The following is a 25,000-nucleotide window of genomic DNA, read 5'->3' on the forward strand; positions in this document are numbered from 1 at the left end:
TTGTTCCATACTCTATTGCTCAAATGTGATAAACCAATACACCTTTGGAGTATCAGCATTCCTACTGGTGATGCTGTAAATCACATAGGCAGAAACTGTATTTTGAGAAGACCAATGAAAATGAAAAGAACTTTTTGTTCTCTTGTGAAGGAGAATCTGAAAACGTGATTCAGACTGGAGCACTGGACAACAGTCTGAGGAGAGGAGAAACCTAAAGGAAATGGAGGGTAGGAGTCCATGACAGATTTTTTTTAACAGACTTTTAAGGAAGGTCAGTGCTTGAGGGAAGCACCTCTGGGTACGAGTAACTTAGTGTTCCTGACTATTTGGTTTTATAATAATATCAAAAGAGAGAGTTGATGTTAACATTAAAAAAGTCACCTGTCTGGGTGGAAATCTCATGGTATTATCTTCTCATTCTGTTCTCCAGAAGTGACTGAAACTCTCTTGGAAGGTCCCTAATGAATCTGGAGACTGCAGCTTAAGAATGGACATTGTGTTGTGCACTACTGAATATTCCCAGGATGATGGACCCTGAGGGTACCAAAAGAAATGGAAGAGAAGGAGTTCTGCTGTGCAGCACAGGCAACAGTGGCACAATGGCAGCTCAGGGATGTTTAAAAAATCATAAAGCATAGATGGGAAAGAAGGTTCTCTAAAGCATTGAGTAACATATTAAAAAAAAAAAAGATATTTAATGCAAGCAAATATATTTCATATTGAGAAGATGATTTCAGGATCAGTTCTGATAGAGTCCTCATATCTTGGCTAATCCTACTGAGATTAGTAGATATCTTTGGTGTTCATCTAAGTATAATGAAACAAAGATGACTCTACATATATGCTCAGTATTGAACTAAAATTGTCCTTGTGAAAAAGAAAAATCTACTGTAGTCAATTTAACAAAACCTAGCTATCAAACAGAATTTTTGAGTAGACAAAATTTTACTAATCATTGCCACAGCACCCCAAATTTACACACAGCTTTATAACCATAAAGACAAACAAGCCCTTTGATCTGAAAAGCTTGTATTATAATTACTTTATATGGAAAATTTCTAAACCCATATCCAAGATCCTTATGTAAAAGATTCAGCTGAGATGAAAGGGTCCACAGCAGGGCAAGTGAAAGTGCTTGGCAGCATGGAAAGACTTACAAAATAAGAAAATGCTAAGATGCTTAGAGAAAAGAAAGCTTTAAGAAATAACAAGCCTGAAATATTGCAAATTATGGAGGGTGTGCACAAAGCATTTGTTCTTTTCTACTCTATCAGATTTTACTATATAAGAATAAATGGAAGCATGCACTCAGCCAATAAGACAAAACGCCTGTGTCTAGAGCACACATTCTCCAAAACAGCAATACAGGGTTTTACATGGTGGTAAACAATGTGACAGACTGGAGCAAAAGGATTAGATACCTTTAGGCTTCCCCACTGCAAGCTAAACACATAACAGCATTCTGAGAGATGCATTTGTCTGTAAGCTATTTTCCTGCTAGTACCTGATAGTCAAGGAATTTGCCACACACACATAATTGCACAGACTGCTTAAATATTCCAGAAAATCATTCTAGTAGAAAAGAGCAGGTACTCTTAATGCAGACTAAATGAACTGGTGGTTTGGCCAGCACATTCCCCTAGTTATACTTAACTCCATGTAGTTTAAATCATACTAAGCGTTGTCATGTTTTGAGACTTGACATTCTTAAACAAGCACTGGCTTTCTCACAGGCTAGGTCTGTGCAGCTCACTGGAGGACTGATTAGCAATCTTTCTACCCAAAATCACAGCAGCAGGGAGCTGCAGGCTAATTCACTCGGCTGTGAAGCATGACACCAGGCAAATTATTCTGTGTAGAGTTCCACACAGCTCCTATTAAGACACCTCTAATATAAATTTTCACAACACTGTGCTGAAGCATAGCCTAACCTACAGATACAAAACATAATCTTTTTTAATAGCTACAGAACACGGGTTAGGAAAGGATACATTTAGAATGTCTGAACTCTCCTTCACTAGGTAGCCTAAAAGAGGGGGAAAAAAATTGTATCCTGTTGGTTTCCCTCTGCTTCTTTGTAATTATCAGCTCATATTTAAACAGAACTTAGAAATCATTTTGTAAAGCAGTTTATGGAAGTATAAAATTCCATGTTGACCAAGTGGGTGTTTGGTATTGGATGTCCCACCATAAATATCTAATGAAAAAAAGTAGCAGCAGCAACAGTTCTCAGTAGGAAATACTACTGCGTGCACTAGAAATTGGGAGTGGCAGATGGTGCCAAGTTACATAATCTTATCTTCAGGGTGTGGGTAGACCTTTCCAACAAGGGAATCTCAAAAAGTTATGTTTACATATCCTGGGAGAGATGGCCTTCATACTTCCCATAAAAATAAGAGTCAGTATATGCTTGCAAAATAGGATTCATAACTGAACTGGGTGAAAGAGCAACTGAATACAAAATTCTTGCAACATCAGAATTTGGCAATATATAAATTTTCTAACACTATCATAAAAAAAGGAATTCAGTAAAGCAACAATCTTCCAAACACTGTCTCTCAATACAATTGTCTTCCTTTTTTTAACACATCATAAATATCTGCAAAATGCATTGAAGCTTTATTATCAAATTCACCAAATTTTATTATATTAAATGACTTAAAATGTATCTGTTTCTGTCCTTGAAGCCCAATACAATCAGGCCTGATTATCTTACTATTCCCTAATGAATAAGCAACCAAAATTGTTCTGGAAGGTGTTTTTACTGTATCCTCATTAGTAAGCCATTGTACATACTTCTGGCTTGCGCATCATAATTTTTCTGTGAAATTTTCCATCCTTTTCTCAATAATGCATGCAAGTGTGTGGTGTTTTTAAGGCTCAAGAAAGCAATTATTTTACTTGAGCATGTTTGGTCACTCTTAGCTATTATATTTCAATCCAGCCATTATTTATTTAAATGTTATATTAAAAGTAAAAACCAAAATAGTATTCTGGAATAATACTACTAAATAGTTTACTTCAATATTCAACAAATTCTACAGATTATTACTTTGTAAAATAATAAAGAAAAAAATTGTGTGCTTTTTATAAAAAAAGAAAAATGTGTTTTTCCTTAGAGAAAAAAAAATTAATCAGAATAACTGACTTCTGAAAAACACACATAATTTTTACCCACTCAATATATTCTCTTAGTCAACTTCTTTCAAAACCACATAATTCTTTGATTTTGAATCTCTTCTTAGATATAAACCAGACACAATTACAGTTTTATTGCTGTTATATAGCCCCATATCCTTGATGTTTTGACATAAGACTAATAATTCTATCTTTAAATATGTACCCTCACTGTTTTCAGCAATGTTATTATATTTTTACATATATATTTTTCCACTCTCTCAACATGCACAAGTACCAACTGCCCATTCTGGATGACAGAATTAAGCAGAAACTGACATTTATATGCCTGTGATGAAATCTAAATCTTTTCCCTGAGACTACACAGAACCTTTCCTCATGTTAAAATTTAAATTACTGCTGCCAGCAGCCTTTATTATCTATTATATAACCACATTAAATTTAAACAGATATGCTGCTGCCACTTCTGTGAAATCCCTCTGCAGTGCAGTTACTACATGGTTTTACTACCTTCAGTTTAAAAAAAAATGAAATTAGGAGCATCTTCAGTTTCTCAGTATGCTGTGTAATCAAGCAAAATCCTTTAACATATACTCTGCTTTTAAGAACACAGAAGTCTCTGAAGAACTCTTTCTTTAATCTAAACTTGTGTCACAAATCCAAAGACAGTAAGATATTCCATTTGCACTTGAAAATCAATAACACTTTTTTTTTTTATTACGCTTCTGAACACAACAGCATAAATGTAAAAGCAAACATTCCATGCAACCACCTACTACACAAGATTAAAGAGACTATTCTGAAGAATATACTTCCATCTGGAGTCTCAGTTCTATTGAAGTGGCACATTTTAAAATTAGTTTTAGTTAAAAAAAAAAAATCTCAGGCGTTCTCAAAAAATATGGAATAGTTATGGTTTCTACATGAAAAAAACCCACACTTTTCAAAATAAGGACAGAAATCAACTTTTGAATACAGAGTAAGATGAAGCCTTTTTAAGAGACAATTTTATGAAAATATTTTTCAAATAAAACATCAAGTTTATGAAAGAAAAAGTCTGAGATTTATTGTTTCCAACATGTACGTCTAGCAAATGTATATATACACACACAGGCAAGTGGAGAAGGTCTTAACCCCTACTTTTTGTTTTGCAGTCACAGGTTGCCCAAAGCAGATAAAAAGTCAAATATTTTTTGAAATCCATATGAATTTCTTATATGTACAAAAAGCCCATATTTTTATTTTCTGATATTATTTTTTTAAGGAACACAACATGCAAATACATTGCAATACAGATGTTGTGTTTCTGGGTTTAATAATACAATTAAAATCCTTTGTCCTGACATGAACACATACACAGGAATCTCACACCTGACAGGAAACTGGTAATGATCTTTGAATGCCACAGACAGAGGAATCTAAAGCAATTTGCTTGTGGGAGCTCAGGATTCTCACAATACACACTTTGCCAGTCTTCTGTTCATTTTCCTGACACACTTAATTTTTCCACATCCCTGCTTTGTACATTATACCTATTTAAATTTTCTTGCTTGCTCTTCAGTTCACACAGATCGTTTGAATGCACACTTGGTGTGTAACCTCTTTGCCATGATACACTTCTAAATTTAGTCCCGATGTTTTAGTTTGTAGTTTAAATGTATGTCATGATGTTCCATACATTTTTCTCCTAGAGGAACTTAAGGTGTTCTTTTTGAAGCAGTTTGGACTATCAACTGTGTTAAAACACACAATTTTAACACAGCGATGAAAAATGTTGGAAAAATCTTATATAAGATGGTTGCTTTTGTTCTTGAAATTACTGAACCAGACTGCCATCTATTGGAAAATAAATATTTTTTTTTAATTATACTTAAAAAAACAAACCTGAAACTGCAATCACACTTAATTCAGCTTGAAAAGGAAACACCTTTTCAAATGAACTGAGATAAAAATCAAGGACTTTACTATATTTTTTTCCACCTCATGTTTTCTGAAATATGTTTTGAAGCACAGTTGCTTTTCTGACTCGCTGAACAATCAAATTCTAGTTTTTTTGAAAGATTTTTATCTAGGGAACAAAGAAAAACTGTAATATGTCAGCACTGAGCAATACACAAGTATAAAGCTTCCCAAGCTTGCCTGTGCAGCACCAGTCAGGGCTTTCCATGCCTTTGCATACATAGGTCAACTAAAAAGTTCATTCAAGTCACAGTGACCAAAACGGGAAAAAACAAAGACAGGAACTGGAGGCACAAATCTATGAATCGACCATCAACTTCACCCAGCATACAAATCATTAAGAAATACTAGGAATTACAACTAAAATGATGCATAGCTGTATGAACGCCTTTTGGAGCTCTCCCTGAAGTAGAATTGCAAAACTGTGTTCAATCTGGCCTTCAATTTTCTGGAGACAATGAACAGGGGCTCGTTGCATGCTGTGTTGTAATGGACATGTTTTAATGATTGGCAAAGGCAGACTAGGAAACATGGCATGAATATTTTGCACGACAGCACACCAAACACAGCCAGAGCGGCAAAAGAAAACCTTTAAATTATGACATTTCCAGTGCAGCTTTGACTTCTTTTAGTTTAATAATGTACCCTTCAAATTGAAAGATAACATTAACTTACTCTCATCTGACTTTCTGCTGTTCAGCATTCAGTCTTTTCCTCCCTCTTCATTAATCATTCTGTCCCATTCAGAAAGTTAAGACAATCTGTTCTTCTGTCATAGTTCCCCTTTCAACTTCTGGAGGGGAAGCATCCTATGGGGACATTTTCACTCATCTCCAGATCTGTTCCTATTCATGTCTACGCTATGGGTCTACTGTTACTGTCCTTACTTCTAGTTACTGCTCCATTGTACTCTCTCTCTCCCAGATGTTATGCCTTCCAGCCCCTATGATCCTCACCATCAATTTTCCTAGTCAGCTCCTCCATTTCCTCCCAAGGAAATTTAAGAGTCAAAGCTGATTAGTAATTTGGAACTTAGAAGACTAAACCAAACAGTTTCTTTTTTCTTTTTTTTAACCTAACCTCAGAGCTGTGTAAACTCTGCTTCCTATTTGACATGAAAATACTGTAAGCACATAAATCTCTGAGGTTTTAATGTCTTGTCACAAATCACACCTGGCCAATAGAAACATATAATGCAATAAAAACATGTATTGTTTTCAAAACAAAATTTGATTAAAAGAAGTAGTTCCTTACTACAAACATTCCAGTTATGTTGTTGGATGACTACCTGTCTAATAACACAGCAAAGGGAGGAATGGATTCAATTCTGTCCTTGACCTAAAAGACTTCCAACTCACTTCTTTCAAATAAAGTATAGAATTCTACAAGTGCTGTATCATTGTATCAATGTTGCTCAATGTATCATTGAGCAACAAACCATGCAAGATGCCTAAGACCAGAAATGGAAGAGAATGTGCGTGTGAACAAGGCCTCCAAAGTCCTGCTCTCCAGATTGCACTGGTATTTTACCAGTGACTGTAGAATGTAGAAACAATACTAGAAGGGATCACAGCCTGATGATCCATACTTTATCTGGGAGACTATAAAACCTATAAAACTATATTAAATGTTGAAACTCACCCCTATGCCATGGACAGAATTGAGCACCAGTTTCCAGATGAAGCCTTTACTGTGAAGTTATTGTATTAAAAAACAGGCACTAACACTACCCTTACACTAAACAAAAACAGTGAGACCCACTGTTTCAAACAATAGAGGTTGGCAGTTAAAATTCAGGACAGAATTCCAGGCTGTGCATTCTGGGTAGACAGACACTCCTTTCTGCAGTCCCAAATCAACCACAACCTCATTTAGTCACAGCAGTTTTGGCCCTCTTGAAAAGAGCCAATTGTTAAAAAAAAATGCTTTGAATTACACGCTGCTTCCTGATGCCTTCTCTTTCCCAAGCCTATGCTATCCTCAGGAGGTGGCTCCTGATGCTCCTTTTTCCAGCTTCCTACGTTTATGATCCACAAGTTAGTATTCAAATCAGAAATTCCCCAGTCTTGGCCCCCTATTTCTCTGAACAATAGCATGATGCAAAAAATTCAGATGTCTCCAAGTAGCCAGTGCCTTTGCAGAATCTTCCTAAGGGTCACAAAGTGGCATGACTTGGGATTTGGAAACTTTTCAGGTTGCAGAACTACATGAACTTGGAAAGCCTTCAACAGTCATCAACATTAGCTCAGGAAATGGCACCACCTAACACATTATCAACAGGGAGCTAACTTCTACCCCTCTTCAGAGCTGATGCTAGTACAGCCAGCAACGAAAGTTAGGAAAAATCTGCTGATATGAACCTGAAGTAACTGCTCCTTTGTGGAAACACACCAGCTGTGGTTCCAGCCCTCTGTTGGAGCTGTAATTGAGAAAGACAGCACTCAGTCTAGCAGGCAGAAAGAGTCTGTGCTCCAGACATACTCCATAGTGGGTGCCCTGTGCTGCCCATACTTTCAAAGGGTCTTGGCATGTGCAGTAGAAGCAAATGTGAGATTAATAAATGCAAACAGATAAGAACCCACTCAACCTATTGAGAAGTTTCCCACGGAGGAGAAAACTTAAATCAGAAAAAGCAGAAAGAATCTCTCTTTAATACATATCCAAGGAATCTATTTCTGACTCTCCACATCTACATACATCTTCACTTCTTTCTCTCTGTATCTTCATGTTCTTATACATAAATATTCATTTAAGTTTCTTCAATCATCACTGTAATGTCACACATCTTCCTTGACTACACTTGCTGGTCCTGCCCCCAGAGCAGTTTGGCAGCATTCACCTTTGCAATCATTTTCAGAGCTAAACATATCTCTTCACTTTAGTGCTTCTTCCCAATTACTCTTTCATGGCCCCTTATAGAGCATGTGGATTTTCCTATCACCCAGGGAGTCCAAACACAAAGGAAAGGCAACACCTGCCCAAAATTAAAAGATGTGTCAAAAATGGAAGTGACTTTCATTTTTTTATGCAAGGCAGCCAGGTAGCAACTGAACAAATTGAATAACCCTGAAATACATTAAAAAATGAAATGGATGCTTTAGAACAAACAGGAAAATCTCACATCACAGCAAAGAGCCCTCTCCATACAGATCTGTATAGCTGGGTTTACTGCAGGGGAAAACATATTCTGCCCTCCATCCTAACTTCATGTTGGGAGTGCACACCCATCACCCTGACTACAGTTTTCTCTAAAAGAAAAGCTGGATATCCCAGCAGGAAAGCACAATAAAATGCTTCAAACAGTCCCCAGTTTTGAAGATTTGTTTCCACATCTAGTTCAATATAAAATATATGAAATATCTAAAAAATATATTGCCTAATTTACCTTTATATTTCCCTGTCACGGAAATTACAGATTTAGTGTCTGAATACTTTCTATTCATATTGTACTTCATTTAGGCCTGAGCAGACAGATTTATATGGAATACATTTTCTGCAAAACAGCAGCTGAGAAGATTTAAATAGCAGTTAGCACCTAAATTCAGAGAGACACTAGACAAGTGTCTAAAAATGATTAAATGCGAATAGTATCTTGTTCAAATTGAGTTCAATATGAGTTATGTATCTAAACATTCAAACATCTAGAAGGACTTTACAAAAGTATCTACTGCATTTCAGGGTAGCTATGGATCTTTGTAAATCTCATTTTGTCTATATATGTCATAATAAATCTGCCAAACCATGAAAGTCTTTAACTTGCCATGGTTTTCCTCACATAAGTAAGTATATTTTTTAATTTACAAAAAATGTTAACTGAAATTTAGAACTTAGCAGTTTTTCTTTGTCCTCTGCTTTATTCCCTGAGCAATCACATTTATTTAGTGTCATGGTTTAAGTTTAAGCCTAAACCAGCTGAAACCAGGAAACCTACTGAGGAAGAGAATTCAAGTAAAAAAAAAAAAAAAAAAAAAAACCTTGTTACAGTAAAGAAAAAATGAATCCTAGAGTACTTTATTCATAATATAAATAGCAATGAAGTTATCTTCAACAATAATTGGAAGTCACTGAAGTATCACAACCACAATTATCTGTATTAGAGACTCAATCTTCAATACCATTAGGCTACCATGAAAGCTATATAGTAATAAAATGTAGAAGAAAAGTAACTGAGGATGTTTAGCTGGATCTTTTGGGGGCATATCTGATCAGATTCTGTTAACATTTAGTATTCAGCAGAGTACTGAACATACTGATCTCCACTGATTTCACAAAAAAAATCCCTTCCTTGCCTTCGCCATGCTCAAAACAAGTAACTTGAATGTAGTAGTGGTGACATAAAAATGCATTCTGAGGTGTGGTAAGCAATACCTTTGAGAAATGAAGTGAACATTACATTTTAAATCTGTAAGAAGCACATGTTATATTTTTTAATTACAATGTTAATCTTGTACTATTCTTACTCTTTTATTATTTCTTTCTTGAATATGCTATAAATAAATCAGATGTAACTAAATACATTGTCCTTGTATCCCATCTTACTTACTACATTAAGCTTGGTTTGGCTTCCACTGGTCATAAGATCTTCCTCTGATACTTTACTAAAATTTTCCAGATAATGGTCTGATAGTGTATGAGACAGATCTTCAAAAGAGTATTCCTTTTCTTGGCACAATTTGATTTCATCTAAGAGCTTTGATAATTCTCCAGTCACAGCTTCACCTTTAAAAACAGACACACCATTAGTCAGTAATTAAATTATCGGGGTAATTTATGCCTAAAAAGGAAATGCACATTCTTTAAACTTTATTATCTGTTAATTTCCATACCTTATCCTCTAAACAATGATCTTCATGCACCATTCTCTGCTCAAAAATAATAGCATCTTGTTCCAGGCTAGGAATTTGCTTGAGGCATTCTACATACTTCTGCATTGCCCTATACCTTGCATTAATTAGGATGAATATATACTTACCCTTTCTATGTTTTCTAATCCTGAAAATTTATATAAACAGCAAGTATCCAAGAATGTAAAATTAATCCAGGAAAGGAAAGTTCATACACACATACAAAATCAATATCTCATACTCTGCATCAGGTTCAGGTTTGCTGCTGTAATTAATTAATACACTACATAAGCTCTGTAAACTGTGAGTGACTAAGAATGCATCTCTTCCTCACCAAAGCAGCTATGCTTTATGAATAATTCTTGCTCACTCTCCCACGATTACATGGAATGGTGGAAGAATATACTGGGCAAATCCAAACACACTTAAAACATGCCTTCCTACAGCAGTCTATCAGAAGAAACCCACATTTAGTGCATTCTGCATTGTGTTTCATGTTTTCTCCTTAATTTATCAGATTTCTTAACTAAAGAAATCTACCAGAACAGTAAGACAATAGGCTTTCTATGTCTATACTGAGGACCACTATTGGAAATAGCAGTAGTAATAAGTACTAGAATCACACTGAGTGCTAAACATTCTGCAAACAATCCACTGGCAGCAGCAAGGCCTCCACAGACTGAAAAGCTACTCATTATGATCAACCACATTGGGTTCTGATTATGCACTGTGTGTGTTACACAGCTACCTTTAGTAAGAGCAATGAAAAGTGAAAAAGGCCAAGAGGTTCCTGGAGCAAGTAAAAAACACCATTTTTTAACTAGGTTTATAACAGTCATATTGCTTAGACTTGATAAAATAAAGATGCTTCCATGTTACTCCATCTTTGGAAATAAAATGCTGAAAAAGAAAAACAGAGCGAGCACATTAAGCTCAGCATACATAAAACAGATTTAAGTACACTCACATAACTACATAATTCACTGATAAAACTGTATCTGATTGGTCTAGAGCTCTGTTTGTTTCATTTTTTTTCATAGTTACTGTTTGCTATGCTAAGTAAACACAAATACTCAAAAATATATTTAAAGTCTAACCATGGCAAATTATTACCAAAATTTTCAGAGACAAGACTAGAAGTTGTCAATTAAAAGCATTTAATTGCTTTTTAAAATCTAACAGAAATTTTGCATTCAAAACTCTTGCTACTTTTAGTCAACGGTAGCTTTGCGCAAAACCTGTAAATTAAGCAACATTATAACCGGGTTTATTTATATTCTGCTTTTCAATTAGAAAATTGAAATTATTCTAGATTAATATTATAACTAAAAATTGAAAGTAAAATACTTAAATATCAAAAACTACTCCAAAATCATGATACAGTGGTTTTTTTTATAAAGAACCAGAACTACTGCTTCCTACAGAACTATGTTCATGTCCCCAGTCCCACATTCTCCCACATATAGCCTGCAGTATTTCTTACTGGGCAAGAATGAGTTCTGTGTGACAAAACTGGACCGACCTGGGTAGAGCACACTAGTTGACTGGCTGACTGCAGCCAGAATACATAAAAGACAAATTTTGCCTATTTCTTTCTGGGCAGATACTAATTAGGGTCTTTTGCCTCTATGCAGCTCCCTATTTTCATGAAAGTCACAGAAAGGTAATTGATACTGCTATCCCTCTTCCAAAGTTGGTTTAAATTATCTGAAATTAGATTGTCAGTGAATGGCAGGCAGATGGATGGGAAGCATGATCAAGTACGATTTCTCTCCTTTAGTATCACATTACACAAAAGCCACCTAGCATGTTTTACATTATTTATACCGTCTAAGAAGAAATAAGCAATGTGAGATCATGACCTTATTGTTAAAAAGTAAAACATATTTTAAAAATATTTGCTCCTTAATTTCAGGACAGACATTTCTATTGCACAGTTGGCTTCACAATCTTGCTAATCTCAAAGGAACTATTTATCTTCACACACCACATATGTGTTAAGTACCCCAATAGGAAATATTATTGGAACTACAGCATTTGTTCACTATTACCATTAAGATCATAACCTGACATGCCTCAGAAAGCTTCATTCTCTCATGAATAAATACTCTCCCAGTGAACATGTTAAAGAAAAAAAGAACATGTTAAAAAAAGACCAAAAAAAAACCCAACCAAAAAACCCCAACAAACACAAAAAAATCACTACTAAGCAAAATAACACCACAACTCACACAACAAAACCAAGGACAGACTCAGTTAACTTTTGCCAGCAGTCAACTATATTCATTCAGGATGATTACTGAAGGCAGAAGTCAGGTTTGGTTCTACAGGAGGATGACTTTCAGTAAAGACACCACACTCAGGAAATGCCCTGTTTTAGTGGCTGTGGTGTGGAAATGGTGAATCAGAACATAAAATGAAAGCACATGCACACAAGTGACTGCTACAGTGTATGAAAGCTGTGTTACAAAACAAATGGAAGAGCAGTACATTTGTGACCTTTGAATGTGGCTTCCAAATGTGAAACAATTGGTAGATGCACTCATTGGGGAAAATGAAGTAAATTCAATTTTTAACCCAAATGTAAAGAATACCTGCAGATTATTTCAACATATTTAGCATTTTTGTTTTACTTGATTATGCAATGGATAAGGTCACATAAACTAAAAATATTTAAGATCAAGCAATGCAGTACATTGTAATCCATTAATGTGACTTGTCACTTCTGAGAATACAGTTCCTTGCTTTTCTATATGACATGGATTACAGTGTATGTAGTCAAAATAGGTTTTTCTCCTACCATGAATCACCTTACTTGACATCAATAACTTTCTTAATTTTTTTTCCACTTTGTAAGTTTGTATGAATGTTAATATTAAAGAGAAATTCAATACAACTTTTGCATTCACAGAGTACATGTATTTACTTTTAGCCTTTGGAGACGGAGGAACTTCTGGGGCCAAAACGCAAGACTGATGTTCTGCACATTCCAGTGGACATTCCTCTGAAATACTTGCATTTCCTGTTTCCATATATTCTGCAAGTTAAAGATACAAATACATTTAAAAGTCTGAATTAGGAGGGTTTAATTCAATCAAAAGTATATTTGCTACATCGCTTTTCATTAAAGACTTTTCAAATTTTCATATTACAGCCCTGTAATAATTATTATGCATAATAACATTATTATGAATATTAATATTGTCATCATCAAACATTAATATTACAACCCTGTAATAATTAATATTCATATACACTGCTCCAAGGCAGTCATTTGTTGAAAGGACTGTAAAACACTAAAATGGCCAGTCCTCCAACCTGTGGAAACTGCTACAGAAATCTCATTGTAAGGGCAATCAGTTGAGACTATCCCTACATTTTTATTTTCTCCTTGAAATATCAGCATAACTGCTCTATTACATTATTACAATTAAAAGACACTTTTATTCTAAGTTTGTGGAGAGTTTTTTGTCAAGATATTCAGGATGTTCACAGTACACAGAAACACTGATATTGTTAAGAGAGTCAAACAGTCTGCTTGCAGCACAGATATAGTACATGCGGAAAAACAAAAAGCAATCCCGAAAATTTAGTTTAAAATAGCAGTCTAAAAAGCAGTGTGTTGAAATTCCTGGTTTTTCTCCTTAAAACTTCCCTTGCCCCACATTCGCAATGTTTATAAAAACAGAAAAACATGAAATAATAAATGTGCTAAAGTTCAATTTCATTACTGTTTTTTTCTTATAAATATTTGCATTATTTTCATGTGCTTTTCTACACAAGCTACCTCAATGGAAGACCAAAGCATTAATGAATTGCTATGCAATAATAAATAAGAAATCAATTTATGGAACAGTGGCAACTTTTTTTTTTTTCCAACAGAGGAACTGGTTCTCGATGTGGGCAGTTGTTATGCATCTGCATTTTCTTGAGTTTATGAAATTGTTTAAATAATTTCATTGTGATACTGATAGCAACCATAATAGCATATGTTGCAACACACAGAGCACCAAAGTACAATAATGTCTTTCATCAATATCATACTGAAAGATTAAGGAGTTTCTGGGAAGTGAAATCTCCCTGATTTAATTTGTACAGTCTACAAATGCACTTGTTAAGCTTGCTGTTACTCATGATTAAATAACAAATCCCAAAACCCAAATACAATCTGTGATAAAATAGACATCTGAGAAATTGAAATTGGAAATGGCATAGAACAGCATGCAGTTTCAAAATGCTTTGCAGATTGCTGGGGTATTTTTTTTAAAAAATGTATGATTTGAAAATGCCATATATTAAGTTTAATGACTGGCAGTGGTCCCCGGCATAATCTGTCATAAATTTCATCATATGAAAATTTTGTGTTTGTGTGTGTGTGGGTCTGAGAGCAAAGACGAACTGTAGGAGTCCATGAGAAAACTAACACCATGAGAAATGCTCTGGAATGTTTTCCAGCTCTGTCAGTGATAGTACTTTTCAAGTTAATGTGCAAGATGGGGAGAAGATAAAAAGGAAACCAAAACCAAAGAAAACGAAAAGAAAAAACAAATTAATGTATGAAAAATGTTTGCTTGGTAATTATGCAACTGTCCAAAAGGAAATGTAATTCTATCAGGTGAACCTTACAATTATTAGATTATTACAGCTATAATTAGCAGAGGAAATGAAGGAGATATTGTGAAGAACTCTAACCTTGTTGCCACATGATCATACAAGACTGTGGTTTTAAAATAATTCTCTATTTTTGTTCTTTGTCTGTCCCCACTTCCAGACCAATGCACTTACCTCCTGGAGGCTAGTTCTGAAGAGGAAATCCCAAGTTCAACATAAATCTAAAATACTTACTTTAAAAAACACAGAGTTCCTTCCAGAAACCTTTACAGCTAGCTCTCATAAGGTATGGTACAAAATGCTTACAACAGACTGGCAGCATGCCAAGTTGTGAGGGTACAACCCTTGAAACTTTGGGTTTTTGTGGACTACTACTCCTAACTTGGTTTTATACTATTGAAAATTCTACCAGATACATACAAGACAAAGACAGAACCACAGTTTAAAGAGGCTTATAGTCTAGGTAAATGTATACTTATCCATAATACTGTCAGAGAAAAAGACACAAAACAGGTGATCTGTATCAAGAGCTAAAGAAAAAAACACACAAAACACTGGATGCTTTCACCAGCAGCTGCATTCTAATCACCTGCAGCTGGCTAGAAATCCATCTTCAAATCCTGCCCAAACTTATTCACTGCTGGGTGCTTGAGAGACTGCTCAGGGTGGATGATTTTTCTCAAAGCAAAAATAGAATTCAGAACAAAGCTAAGCTTAGTGACTTATGCCACTTCATGACCAGAAGAGTTCCCCATCTGTGGTTTCACACAACTCTAGAGAAAAACCCATCATTCCTACCACAGAGGAGAGTAAAGGCTGTTTAGGACACAACCTGTCAAATTCATACTTTTTACCATTTTACTTCACCTTACCCAGAATGAACTTTACAGCTCGGTGTTAAATGAGGACTACTACAGCTCTTAATACTAAGAGTTAAAAAAACTTGGGATGTTTAGTAGGATTGTTTTCTGTAGTTACCAGATTTTGTCAAAGCCCCACTCAACCTAAATTGAGTCCTGTGCACAAAAAGTAATACCATAAAAGTGGTCACACAGCAGTGGAAATAAGAACAGTGGGGAATATTACTCAAAAAGGGAACAAGCTCTGGGAAGTTCAAACAGCTGGAACTCCACTTTTCTTAGTTTCTGCAATATCGGTTAGGCCAAAGCCAAAGAGATGGGAAAGACTAAACATACAAGCAGAGAAACACAGCTGCCTCTCCAGCATGAAGAGAGCATGACCCATCTCAGCTAGAGCTGCTCCTGAACTTTCAAGGAGTATAAAAGTACAACTTGCTTTAACTTCAGCTCCATTTTGATCCTAATTTCTCACTGAGGTGGTAGGGTTAAGAATTTTGCTTTGTGTACAAACCTTAGCTTTTAGAGTAATAAAAACTTTTTATTTTAATGGAAAATAAAAAAACCCAAACAATTTATTTTAATCCTTATTTTCCTTTAAATTAAGGATAAGCTGCTTTCTTTTGTTTTTATACCCTACTTCAGCCGTGCCATGAGGTAGATTCATACAGAATTCTTTCTAGAACAATTTTTCCCTAAGAAGACCAAAGGCTCTTTAAAACTCTAAAAAACCAAAAAGACCAGAATACAAACAAACAAAACCAAAATAATGAAGGGGAATTGAGATCTCAATTAGTTTCATCCCATGCAGCTGTAGTTAAATCCTTGACTGAAAACCTATTCCATTCTTCCAGTGAGGCTGGCCTCCTGCACTCAAGGGAATGGAAGATCTACTTGTCCACAGACAGCAGGAGAGAAAGGGAGAGTGAGAATACATAAAAAAAAAAAAAAAAAAAGGAGTTCTAGTTCTGCAGCTGTTTATGTATTTTCCATTTACGAATAATTTGGTAACAGGTACAATGTTAGGTTCCTAAGCAGTTTCAGCAGAAGAGAGGAAACAGTTTTTCACTGCATCTCTCTCCATACTGTCTATGCAGCAGCATTTACTGGGGCTCATGCCATTTTTCATCTGTTTATCTACTATCTCCTTTGTTTCACAATAACAAGAATTCTGCTTCCAGAAATAGTAAAAGAGCAAGATTCTAATAGAGAGCACAGTGGGCTGTGGAGAAAGAGTTGAAAGACAGTTCAGCTCGCACCTGCGTCACATTCACATGTGCTGAAACCAAAACACAGCTGGTTGGTTTAATTTTAGGCCTACTAGCCTAGGCAACATCCCTTTATCCCCAATGCCTAATTATAAAAGCCCTAAGTGCCAGTACTGTTAACTGCTTCAGCACTGAGTGCTGTTGTTTCATTGCACCCATGAAATGCATCCAGTACTTGGCCTTGCTTGGCACAGTATCCTAATTCTCTCCTCTCCCAGCACACAGTACTCATACAGCTATTTTTTCCTTACTACGTTAAAAACCTAAACCCTAATAAGTATTTTTAAGTGAGCCCAATGCTAATCAGACCTGATGAAGACACAGAAAATGATGTGACATATACAAAAAACACAGAAGTAAAACCTGAACTGTATTTCTATTAATTCCAACTATAATTAACAGGCAGTAAAAAAAAACATTTGGGTGTTCTATAGCTTACTCAGCCTTTTTCCTGCTGCTCTTTAAAGTGATCTTTTAATTTATTTTCCTTCTATCAGATAATATGCCAACATCTCAAAAAAGATGGCAGACTTTGCAAACACACACAAAAAAAAAACTTTTGCAGAAACTTCCATTGCTCTTTTCCCAGGATAGTGAGAAAATATGTAAAATAAGGATCACAAGCATGCTAGGATCACTTCTAAAACCTCATGGGCAAAAGGCCTTGTTTCTCTGAACCTACAATCTGTAAAAAGTAGTTGTCTGAATATTCTTTAAAAGACTGAGAACAATTTCTATCTACGATTCTTAAATTCTGGGAGGGCATTTATTCACAAGTGGCTACCAGCCCTATTGGGTTTAGTATCAGCTCACGGGATTTAGTATCAGCTCACGGGATTCACAAGTGGCTACCAGCCCTATTGGGTTTAGTATCAGCTCACGGGATTTCTGTATTTAGAAGCATTAACTGCTTCTAAATACAGAAATTCCTTTTATCTCCTTCAAAGAAGCTTCTTATAAATATCCCCAAAGCCAACTAATTTTCTTTCTTAACATTTCTTCCAATTCTGTTATCCCTCTGCATAACAGGCCCACCAGTAATACCAGTCACATTATTTCCTTGCCCATTTCTGCCAGCCTGTTCATATGCATCTTTCAGCCTCTGTTTTATATTTTGAAAGGTAATGTTTTGTGGCAGGGACAAATACTATGCTATGTTAATACTATAAACTGTAAAGTGATACTCAGAACAGTGCAAGGGGGAACCAGAAAAAATTAATGAGAATGCCTGGTGATAACATCTTAGTCTATCCTGGCAACAAGGTGAAAGAACAAATCAATGCCACTACATCTGCATAAAGCACAAAATAAGCAAGGAACTTAAACAATCTGACCAGTAATTGTCTGACATTATTAATTTCTATTTCCTATAAGTCTACATGAAAGAGCTGTGTAAGCTGCTCTAGACAACCGTCTGAAGACAGCAGCCTTACAGGAATGTATTTGGAAGCCACTAAATCTCTCTTAGTAATTGCCCTTTCTTAGCATGGAATTCATTATGCACTGAAGTCAAACTCAATTATAGTACATTCAGGATTCCAAAAATTCTAGTGCTTCACTGATTTTCTAGCTACAATAGGATAAATACCCACACTTTAGTGAAGAGTATAGTCATCTGTCTTTTAGAGGAGGGTACGTCAACTGCATCATAAGTAGTGCTAGTACTGAACCCTGATTCTTTCAACTTCAGCTCATACTTTGATGGATAAAGATTCAGTGAACATTTTGCTGATGATTAACTATGTAAGTTCCCCAAGTGAGTTCTGAAGGAGCTCCTCAGGTTGTCTTAAGAGTCAGAATGGCATCTTTGTAACCATGTTTCATTCTTGCACATCACTTCTGATTATAGGCAGAGAGCAAAAATAAACAGCTGCTCATTACAAGACAGTTCCATCACACTAATAAGAGCTGAAACTACTAAGCAGTCATTTTTATACTTCAAGGCACACTTTTGAAAAAGACTGCATGTCAAAGCAACAAAAAGGATTGAAATTAATATATTTCTTTTTCTGTGTGTGTGGTAAAGACCAAGGGCAGGTACTGATCAATCAACATGAGAAACCCATGAGGGAGGTGTGGTGCTTTATTACTCATCGAGCGAGGGTACTTTGAAAAAAAAAGTTCATCAGTGGGGTTAGAGACTGCAAGGTTATCACAATAAGGATAAAATGAAACAATAAAGAGGTAGTAAAATTAAAATTAGCTTAGTTGGTGAAGGGATTTTATGATGAATCTTAGATTAATACCTGAAGGATTATTGATTTGGATGTCTAAGAAAAGTGGGAGCTCTGACTGACCCTTTTCCTGCCACTGAAGAAGTTCCAGCATGACATTAATCCCGTTTTCCTCGACATGGTAGTATGTTCATGCTGCAGCTCTGTGAGGACTTAAAGGCTGAAGCTTGAGTCTGACTCAAATTAGAAACTCCCTTCTGCTGCCAAGGGAAGCCCTGTGTCCCTCACACATCTCTTCCTCCCCACTTTTCAATGCACATTACTGTCAGTTACCTGGGACAGAGGTAACTCTAAGACCTGAATCACACAGGAGGCAAGCTAATTAAAACTACAGAAAGTACAGTTCTTTATTTTTAATATTTTTTGTTGTTTTATATATATAATAAATATTTTGTATTCTACCAGTTTGTGAGCTGAATCAAGTCACTTTGAAGTCTCATGTAAATGGGGAATATGTAAGGGAATTGTGTAGGTGGAAGTAGGGGAGGAGAAGAGGGGAAGTGAGGGAAAAGGCAAAGGAAAATAGGAAGGGAGAGAGGGAGACCTGAAGGCAATCTGTTAACTGGTTCAGCTCTAACATGAATCTGCTCCTTACAGGAATACCTCTCCTACAGCCTGCAAAATTTTCATTATACTTATAGGAGCTTTGTATCTTCAGTCCATCATCTTACTGGAAAACTTCATGGAAGTTGGTCAACTAGTTTGGAAGTAATTCAGAAAAGAAACGACACAGTATGGCCACATGACCTCATTTTCTCCAAGAAATGTTCTTATAAAATACAGTTATGAGGGAGCTTGTCATGTGTAGAACCAATACAGAACTGATTAAAATGGCTCACTTAATGGGGGGAATAATCAATACAGATGAAGATGCAGCACTGATTCCTGCAGGGACCTCCTCTGTCAAATGCACTTAATGAAAGGTTAAGCTGAAGATGCAGGAAACAAATTCCACAGAAGAGAAGAAATTATGTTTAACACTAAGTTATGTTGTAATTTGTGTTTCATCACTTTACTGTCATCTTCTAGAGTAAAACATTGAAGTACACAATGAACTTCCATCTACCTTGCACCATGAAAGTAAGACGGGGAATGAGAACAAATGCACGTACAAGAAACTTATTATTTCTCCTATAATAACAAGAAAAAATGCCTGGTTCTTTTTTTTTTTTCATTTAAGGAAAATGAAAAAATATAATGAAATGGCTTGAAAAATTGTCATCACCTTTCAGTAATTTAGTTGCTACAAATCAAGTATTTCAATTCTAAGTTATCACTACAATTTAATGGAACTGCTACTGAAATATTAAAATATGTTATGGTGTAATGAAGAATGTTAAAAGACTACGCATAAGTGACACACCATGTCAGTGGCCTGCAAAAAAGAAAGGGTTTACTTTAAAATTCAGATATTAGACAACTTATTTTCATTCAACTAGTCTTCTTAAATCAAAAGACTGCTCCTTTGTGTAATGAAACATTTAAAGATTAGAAATTACTATATACAATAATATTTCTCTATTATCTCTAACAATTGTGTAATCGAATATGGCTTACCTTGAAGTAGAGCTGCAATTTGGAGAGACTGCTGAGATGGATGCTCTTTAAGTATATCCAAAACCGTTCTACCCAAACTGTCCTTTATGTTGGTATCAATTCCTGAAAAAGAAATGGATCTGTAGTGGAATATTTAACCCTAAATGCTTTGGATTACAAATGTGTTATATCAGACTGAGTTATCTGACAAATTGAAAGCAAGTGTTTTTACAACTGCATTACACCTGAAGTACAGGATACATTTCTGTTTAAAGCTTGAGTAGCCTAAAATTCACATGCTGACATAGATGGTTTTTATGTTTCCATATACCATGGGAATATAAAGCAACCAAATTTGGGATTATTTTAACAGATTGTTCCTAAGAAACAGCCATCCTGAAAAGGATATTTTGCAAAATCAATAAATTCTCTGAATGCTTTTCCTACATTTCTTTCCAAACTCTTTAATTCACTGGGAACTTTGTAGTCCATAGTACCAGTATGTGTTTTGGGAGCAAGACTGAAGAAGTTTTTATCTATATATTAATTAAGTTGTACATCATGGCAACATTTTCAAAATTCATGCCATGAATAGACTGAAATATCCATGTGTAGTATACAGGCACTATGAAGAGCCACAGGATTTCCTCACACCCCATTCATACTGCTAACAAAGTAATGGTTGGGCTTAAACTGTGAATTAAGTTTGAGGCTTGCCCTGGATCCGAACCTGTTGTAAGGAGTACTGCATGACTCTACCTTTGCCCTGTAGGAGCTTCCTTGGAAATTTTGCCTTATGGTAGAATGCTCAAGTTGTTTTTCAGTTTAGATGTGCTTTCATAAAAAGTAAAGATATGAAATGTCCTAGCAAAAAAAAGTGAAATTCTTCTCAGGACACCAAAAAAAATCAGAGCAAGCAGGATTTAAAAGGACATGCTGAAAGCACCCAGAAAAGGCTGCAATTTCATAACTCCTACTTTGTTTTGTGAGAAACACAATATTTTCATGCACCACAACATTTTCTCACTGAAAACAAACCCAAAATATTACTGGGCTATTTAATGGTGGCAGTTGACTTTCAGAGGCCAGACACACCAACTCATATTTTTCCTTTGTAGCGGCTACTTATAACATCTTCTGACTCTTTTTGAAGCAGAACTAGAAAAGAGGGGACTATTGAGTACCAAAGACAGAAGGTGGGGAGTGTTGCAGAAGTACAGAGCATTTGGGGTTGAAGGAGTTCACAGTGAAGATTCTACTCCACTGTCTTGACAACTGTATGCTGATAGAGGCTGTAACACGTATTAATCTGAAAAAGGTGGGCTTTTTCTGTGGTCTAAAGGGCTTCCTATGTTTGTGTGATGTTCTCCAGTCCTTCCTTTTTTTAGGAAATAAAAAGGCCCTGCCTTTTCGAGGGCAGGTAATGATCCCTTTTCAGCCTCCGTGTTTTTCATCCAAACAGAGAAGCAACTCAGAAGGACCATTTTTTTTTCTGAAAACAAGTCTGAGATCAGGGATATACCAGTTGAGATTCAGATGAAGAGCTGTGATTAGGATATATCTTCTTTGGCAATATACAAGTAACACCACAAGAACTGATAATGAAGACCAGTGAGATCCCTCAGTGTCATGGAAGTTCACAGATCTGCAAGAAATTATTTCTGAGAATTTTCATTCTCATTGGTCTTACTACTTACCTGAGAAGACAGTTGTCTAGATGAGTAATTTACCTACAGCAATTCTGAAACTTATTATGCAGTAGATGGGTTGTTTGGACTTTATATCCCTGTTCTTCTTTTCTTTCAGGACAAATGCAATTCTCAGAGACAAAGTGCCTTCCCCTTTCTTTGCAGGCACTCAGTTTATTCAGGAAATGAAGAAGCAAGCAAAATGGTGCATATGCTAGGAATAGCTAACTGAAGGAAATAAATGTGAACATGAATCTTCTGGTCTCTACATCAAAGAATATTCCTGGCTGCCTTTCAGAGCAAATAACGAAATTTTATGTAGCCATTTTGTTCTCATGATACATTTATCCGATACATTTATACACTGAGTCATATATAGAATTTCTGAGTCTGAACATCACCTTTGTTCTCTGTGTATAGCAATTTCTTGTTCTAAAAGAGCACTGTTTTAATGAGAAGTACATGTGATTAGATATGCAAAGGCTGATAAAGATAAAAGTAATTTGTATAACCAAAAGTTAAGGATGCTTACACCAAATTAGGAAAATTAAGGGTATTTGTTCAGTGTTTCCTGTAAATCAGATTTACCTGTTTCAAGCAAAATGCGTACTACCTCCACCTTTCCAAATAGGGCTGCTTCATGTAGGGCACTCCCTTTTTCTGTCTAGAAAAGAAATATTGTGACATTTAAAATACCAATTAATCTTTCTGTAAAGAATACACTTGGAAAATAAATATTTTTCCCTTCTATTTTACCTATGCATTAAAAAAAAAATTGAATAGGCAAGAATAAATACTAGAATGCAAGATTTTTTTATTATTCAAGACAAAACCAAAAATGCTGTCAGTTGACCATAAAATTAATAACTATATAAGAAAATATAGTAGGAATGGAATACAGCTCCCTGTTAACAAGCCTGCATTTGTGTAAAACTTCTAAATTTCTATTATAGGCAGTGCAAATCTAGTCAACACCATCAGTGGAACACAGCTCTTCAGCGTAATAGTTTACATGTGGACATCTACAATTAGATGTTTTAATGTGAAACTGGATCACACCCTAGAAGGTCAATTCAGTTATATGTGAGAGATGCCCTAGGATATCCTGGTGTCCAGCTGCTGGCCCAGTTGATGTTCACATTTGATATGCCTCACATCTGCCCCATACAGATGCCTTGGATACCCAAAGGCACCCCCAACAGCTTTAGATGCCTATGCTCATGTCATTTGAATTCTAACTTAGATGTCTGTGAACTTGATTTTGCAGAATGTCTTGACACAAGATTCTTTGTGAGCAGATTTTTGCTCAAATAAATTTTGTAGTACTGAAAGACACACACTCTTAACAAGCTACTTTTCTTAGTATTTTATACTGCTGTTACTGAAAGATCTGAAGAGAATAACTTTCCATCCAATAGCATTAGCTAGAGCACTACTAGATCTCACTGAGTATCTGATTTATCTCCTTTTTTTTGATAGTAAATTAGATTTTGTAATTGATTTGTAACAAACTTTAAAGGTTTTGCTGCTTGAATTTGTTTTTTCTATACTTTATCCAAGTCATACTTACTATGGTAGAAAGACCTTAAAAATACACACATACAAAACACAACTCTGAAATAAAATAGCAATTCATTATTAATTAGTTGTGTCAGAATGCATCAGAGTTACAGCAATGCAATGACAGGATACTCATAAGTAATCAGAGAGCCTGAGATAGGATGTGAGCACACTGTAAATGTACGTATGTCCTACTGCTGCTCAGTACATGGAGGTAAAAAGTAGAGCATGCCCAATGACATCTACATCCTGCACACCACTTAAACTAACAGCATAACAGAGAGAAGAAGGAAGTCAGTAAGAGAATATATAAAATATACACGAAACACAAATCTCAAAACAACTTCTAATATTTCCATTCTCAGAAGCAATCCAGTTGAACATTCCCAGGTTTATCAAGACTAAATATGCAGATTTACTTAGAGATGGTTTCAGAATCCTTTACTCAAACAACACCTTCAGGATATTTCCAGTTAGTGCAATTGACTCCAAAATGGGATGACTCTGCAATGACAGTGCAACCACAGAGGTACACACAGAGATTAATGTGCAGCTCAGAAATTTCTGGGAATGAGAAAAGTTCTCAGAAAAGTCACTGACAGTTATCATTCTGATTACTGAAAGAGGCTTGACATCTGCAATCTTGAAAAAAGCCTATTATCCTCTTGGTGTCATATCGCATTTCCTTTGGATTGGTCACTTCCCGGCATGACTGTTGGGTGGACCTGGTACAAATAAGATAGAGTTGTCTGTCATCGAGGAGGAGTGTTAACAGCAGGTCAAGGGAGGTGGCTCCCCTTCTGCTCACTACTGGTGGGTCCACACCCAAAATGCTCTGGTCAGTTCTGGGCTCCTCAGCAAAAGATGGAGATGGAACTACCAGAGAGAGACATTAAAATTGTTAAGAGACTGGAGCATCTCTTCTATGAGAAAAGGCAGAGAGAGCTGGGACAGTTTAGCCTAGACAGATGAAGGCTCACAGTGGATCTCATCAATGTGTACAAAAATCTGAAGGGAGGGTATAAAGAAGTCTAAGCCAGGCTTGGTCATGTCCAGTGACAGAAGAGATAATGGGGGAAAACTGAAACACAGTAGGTTCTGTTTGAACCTATGATTTAATTTTTTTTTCCTTTTTGCAGGCAGCTGAGCCCTGGTACTTGTACAGGTTGTCCAGGAAAGTTGTAGGGTCTCAGTCCTTGAAGATATTCTGAAGTTGTTTGGACATGATCCTGGGCAACTTATTTTATGGGATTCTCCTTGCAAAGGGGGAGTTGGACCTGACGACCTCCAGAGCTCCCTTTCAAC

At 35.9% G+C, this 25,000-nt stretch overlaps 1 protein-coding gene across 1 annotated transcript in view; it reads right to left on the bottom strand.

Moving 5' to 3' along the window:
- The window catches only part of ANKS1B (ankyrin repeat and sterile alpha motif domain containing 1B), a 406,509-nt gene that overhangs the window by 317,604 nt on the left and 63,905 nt on the right, over positions 1-25,000 (bottom strand). The window contains exons 5-8 of the mRNA XM_041409745.1: positions 22,724-22,799; positions 20,469-20,570; positions 12,868-12,978; positions 9,641-9,816 (exon numbers count right to left, since the gene is read on the bottom strand). Coding sequence (XP_041265679.1) covers positions 9,641-9,816; positions 12,868-12,978; positions 20,469-20,570; positions 22,724-22,799 — 465 coding nt within the window. The remainder of the gene's footprint in view (positions 1-9,640; positions 9,817-12,867; positions 12,979-20,468; positions 20,571-22,723; positions 22,800-25,000) is intronic.

Source organism: Onychostruthus taczanowskii, unplaced genomic scaffold (assembly GCF_017590055.1).
Source record: "Onychostruthus taczanowskii isolate IOZ18803 unplaced genomic scaffold, ASM1759005v1 scaffold31, whole genome shotgun sequence".
Lineage (NCBI taxonomy): Eukaryota > Metazoa > Chordata > Aves > Passeriformes > Passeridae > Onychostruthus > Onychostruthus taczanowskii.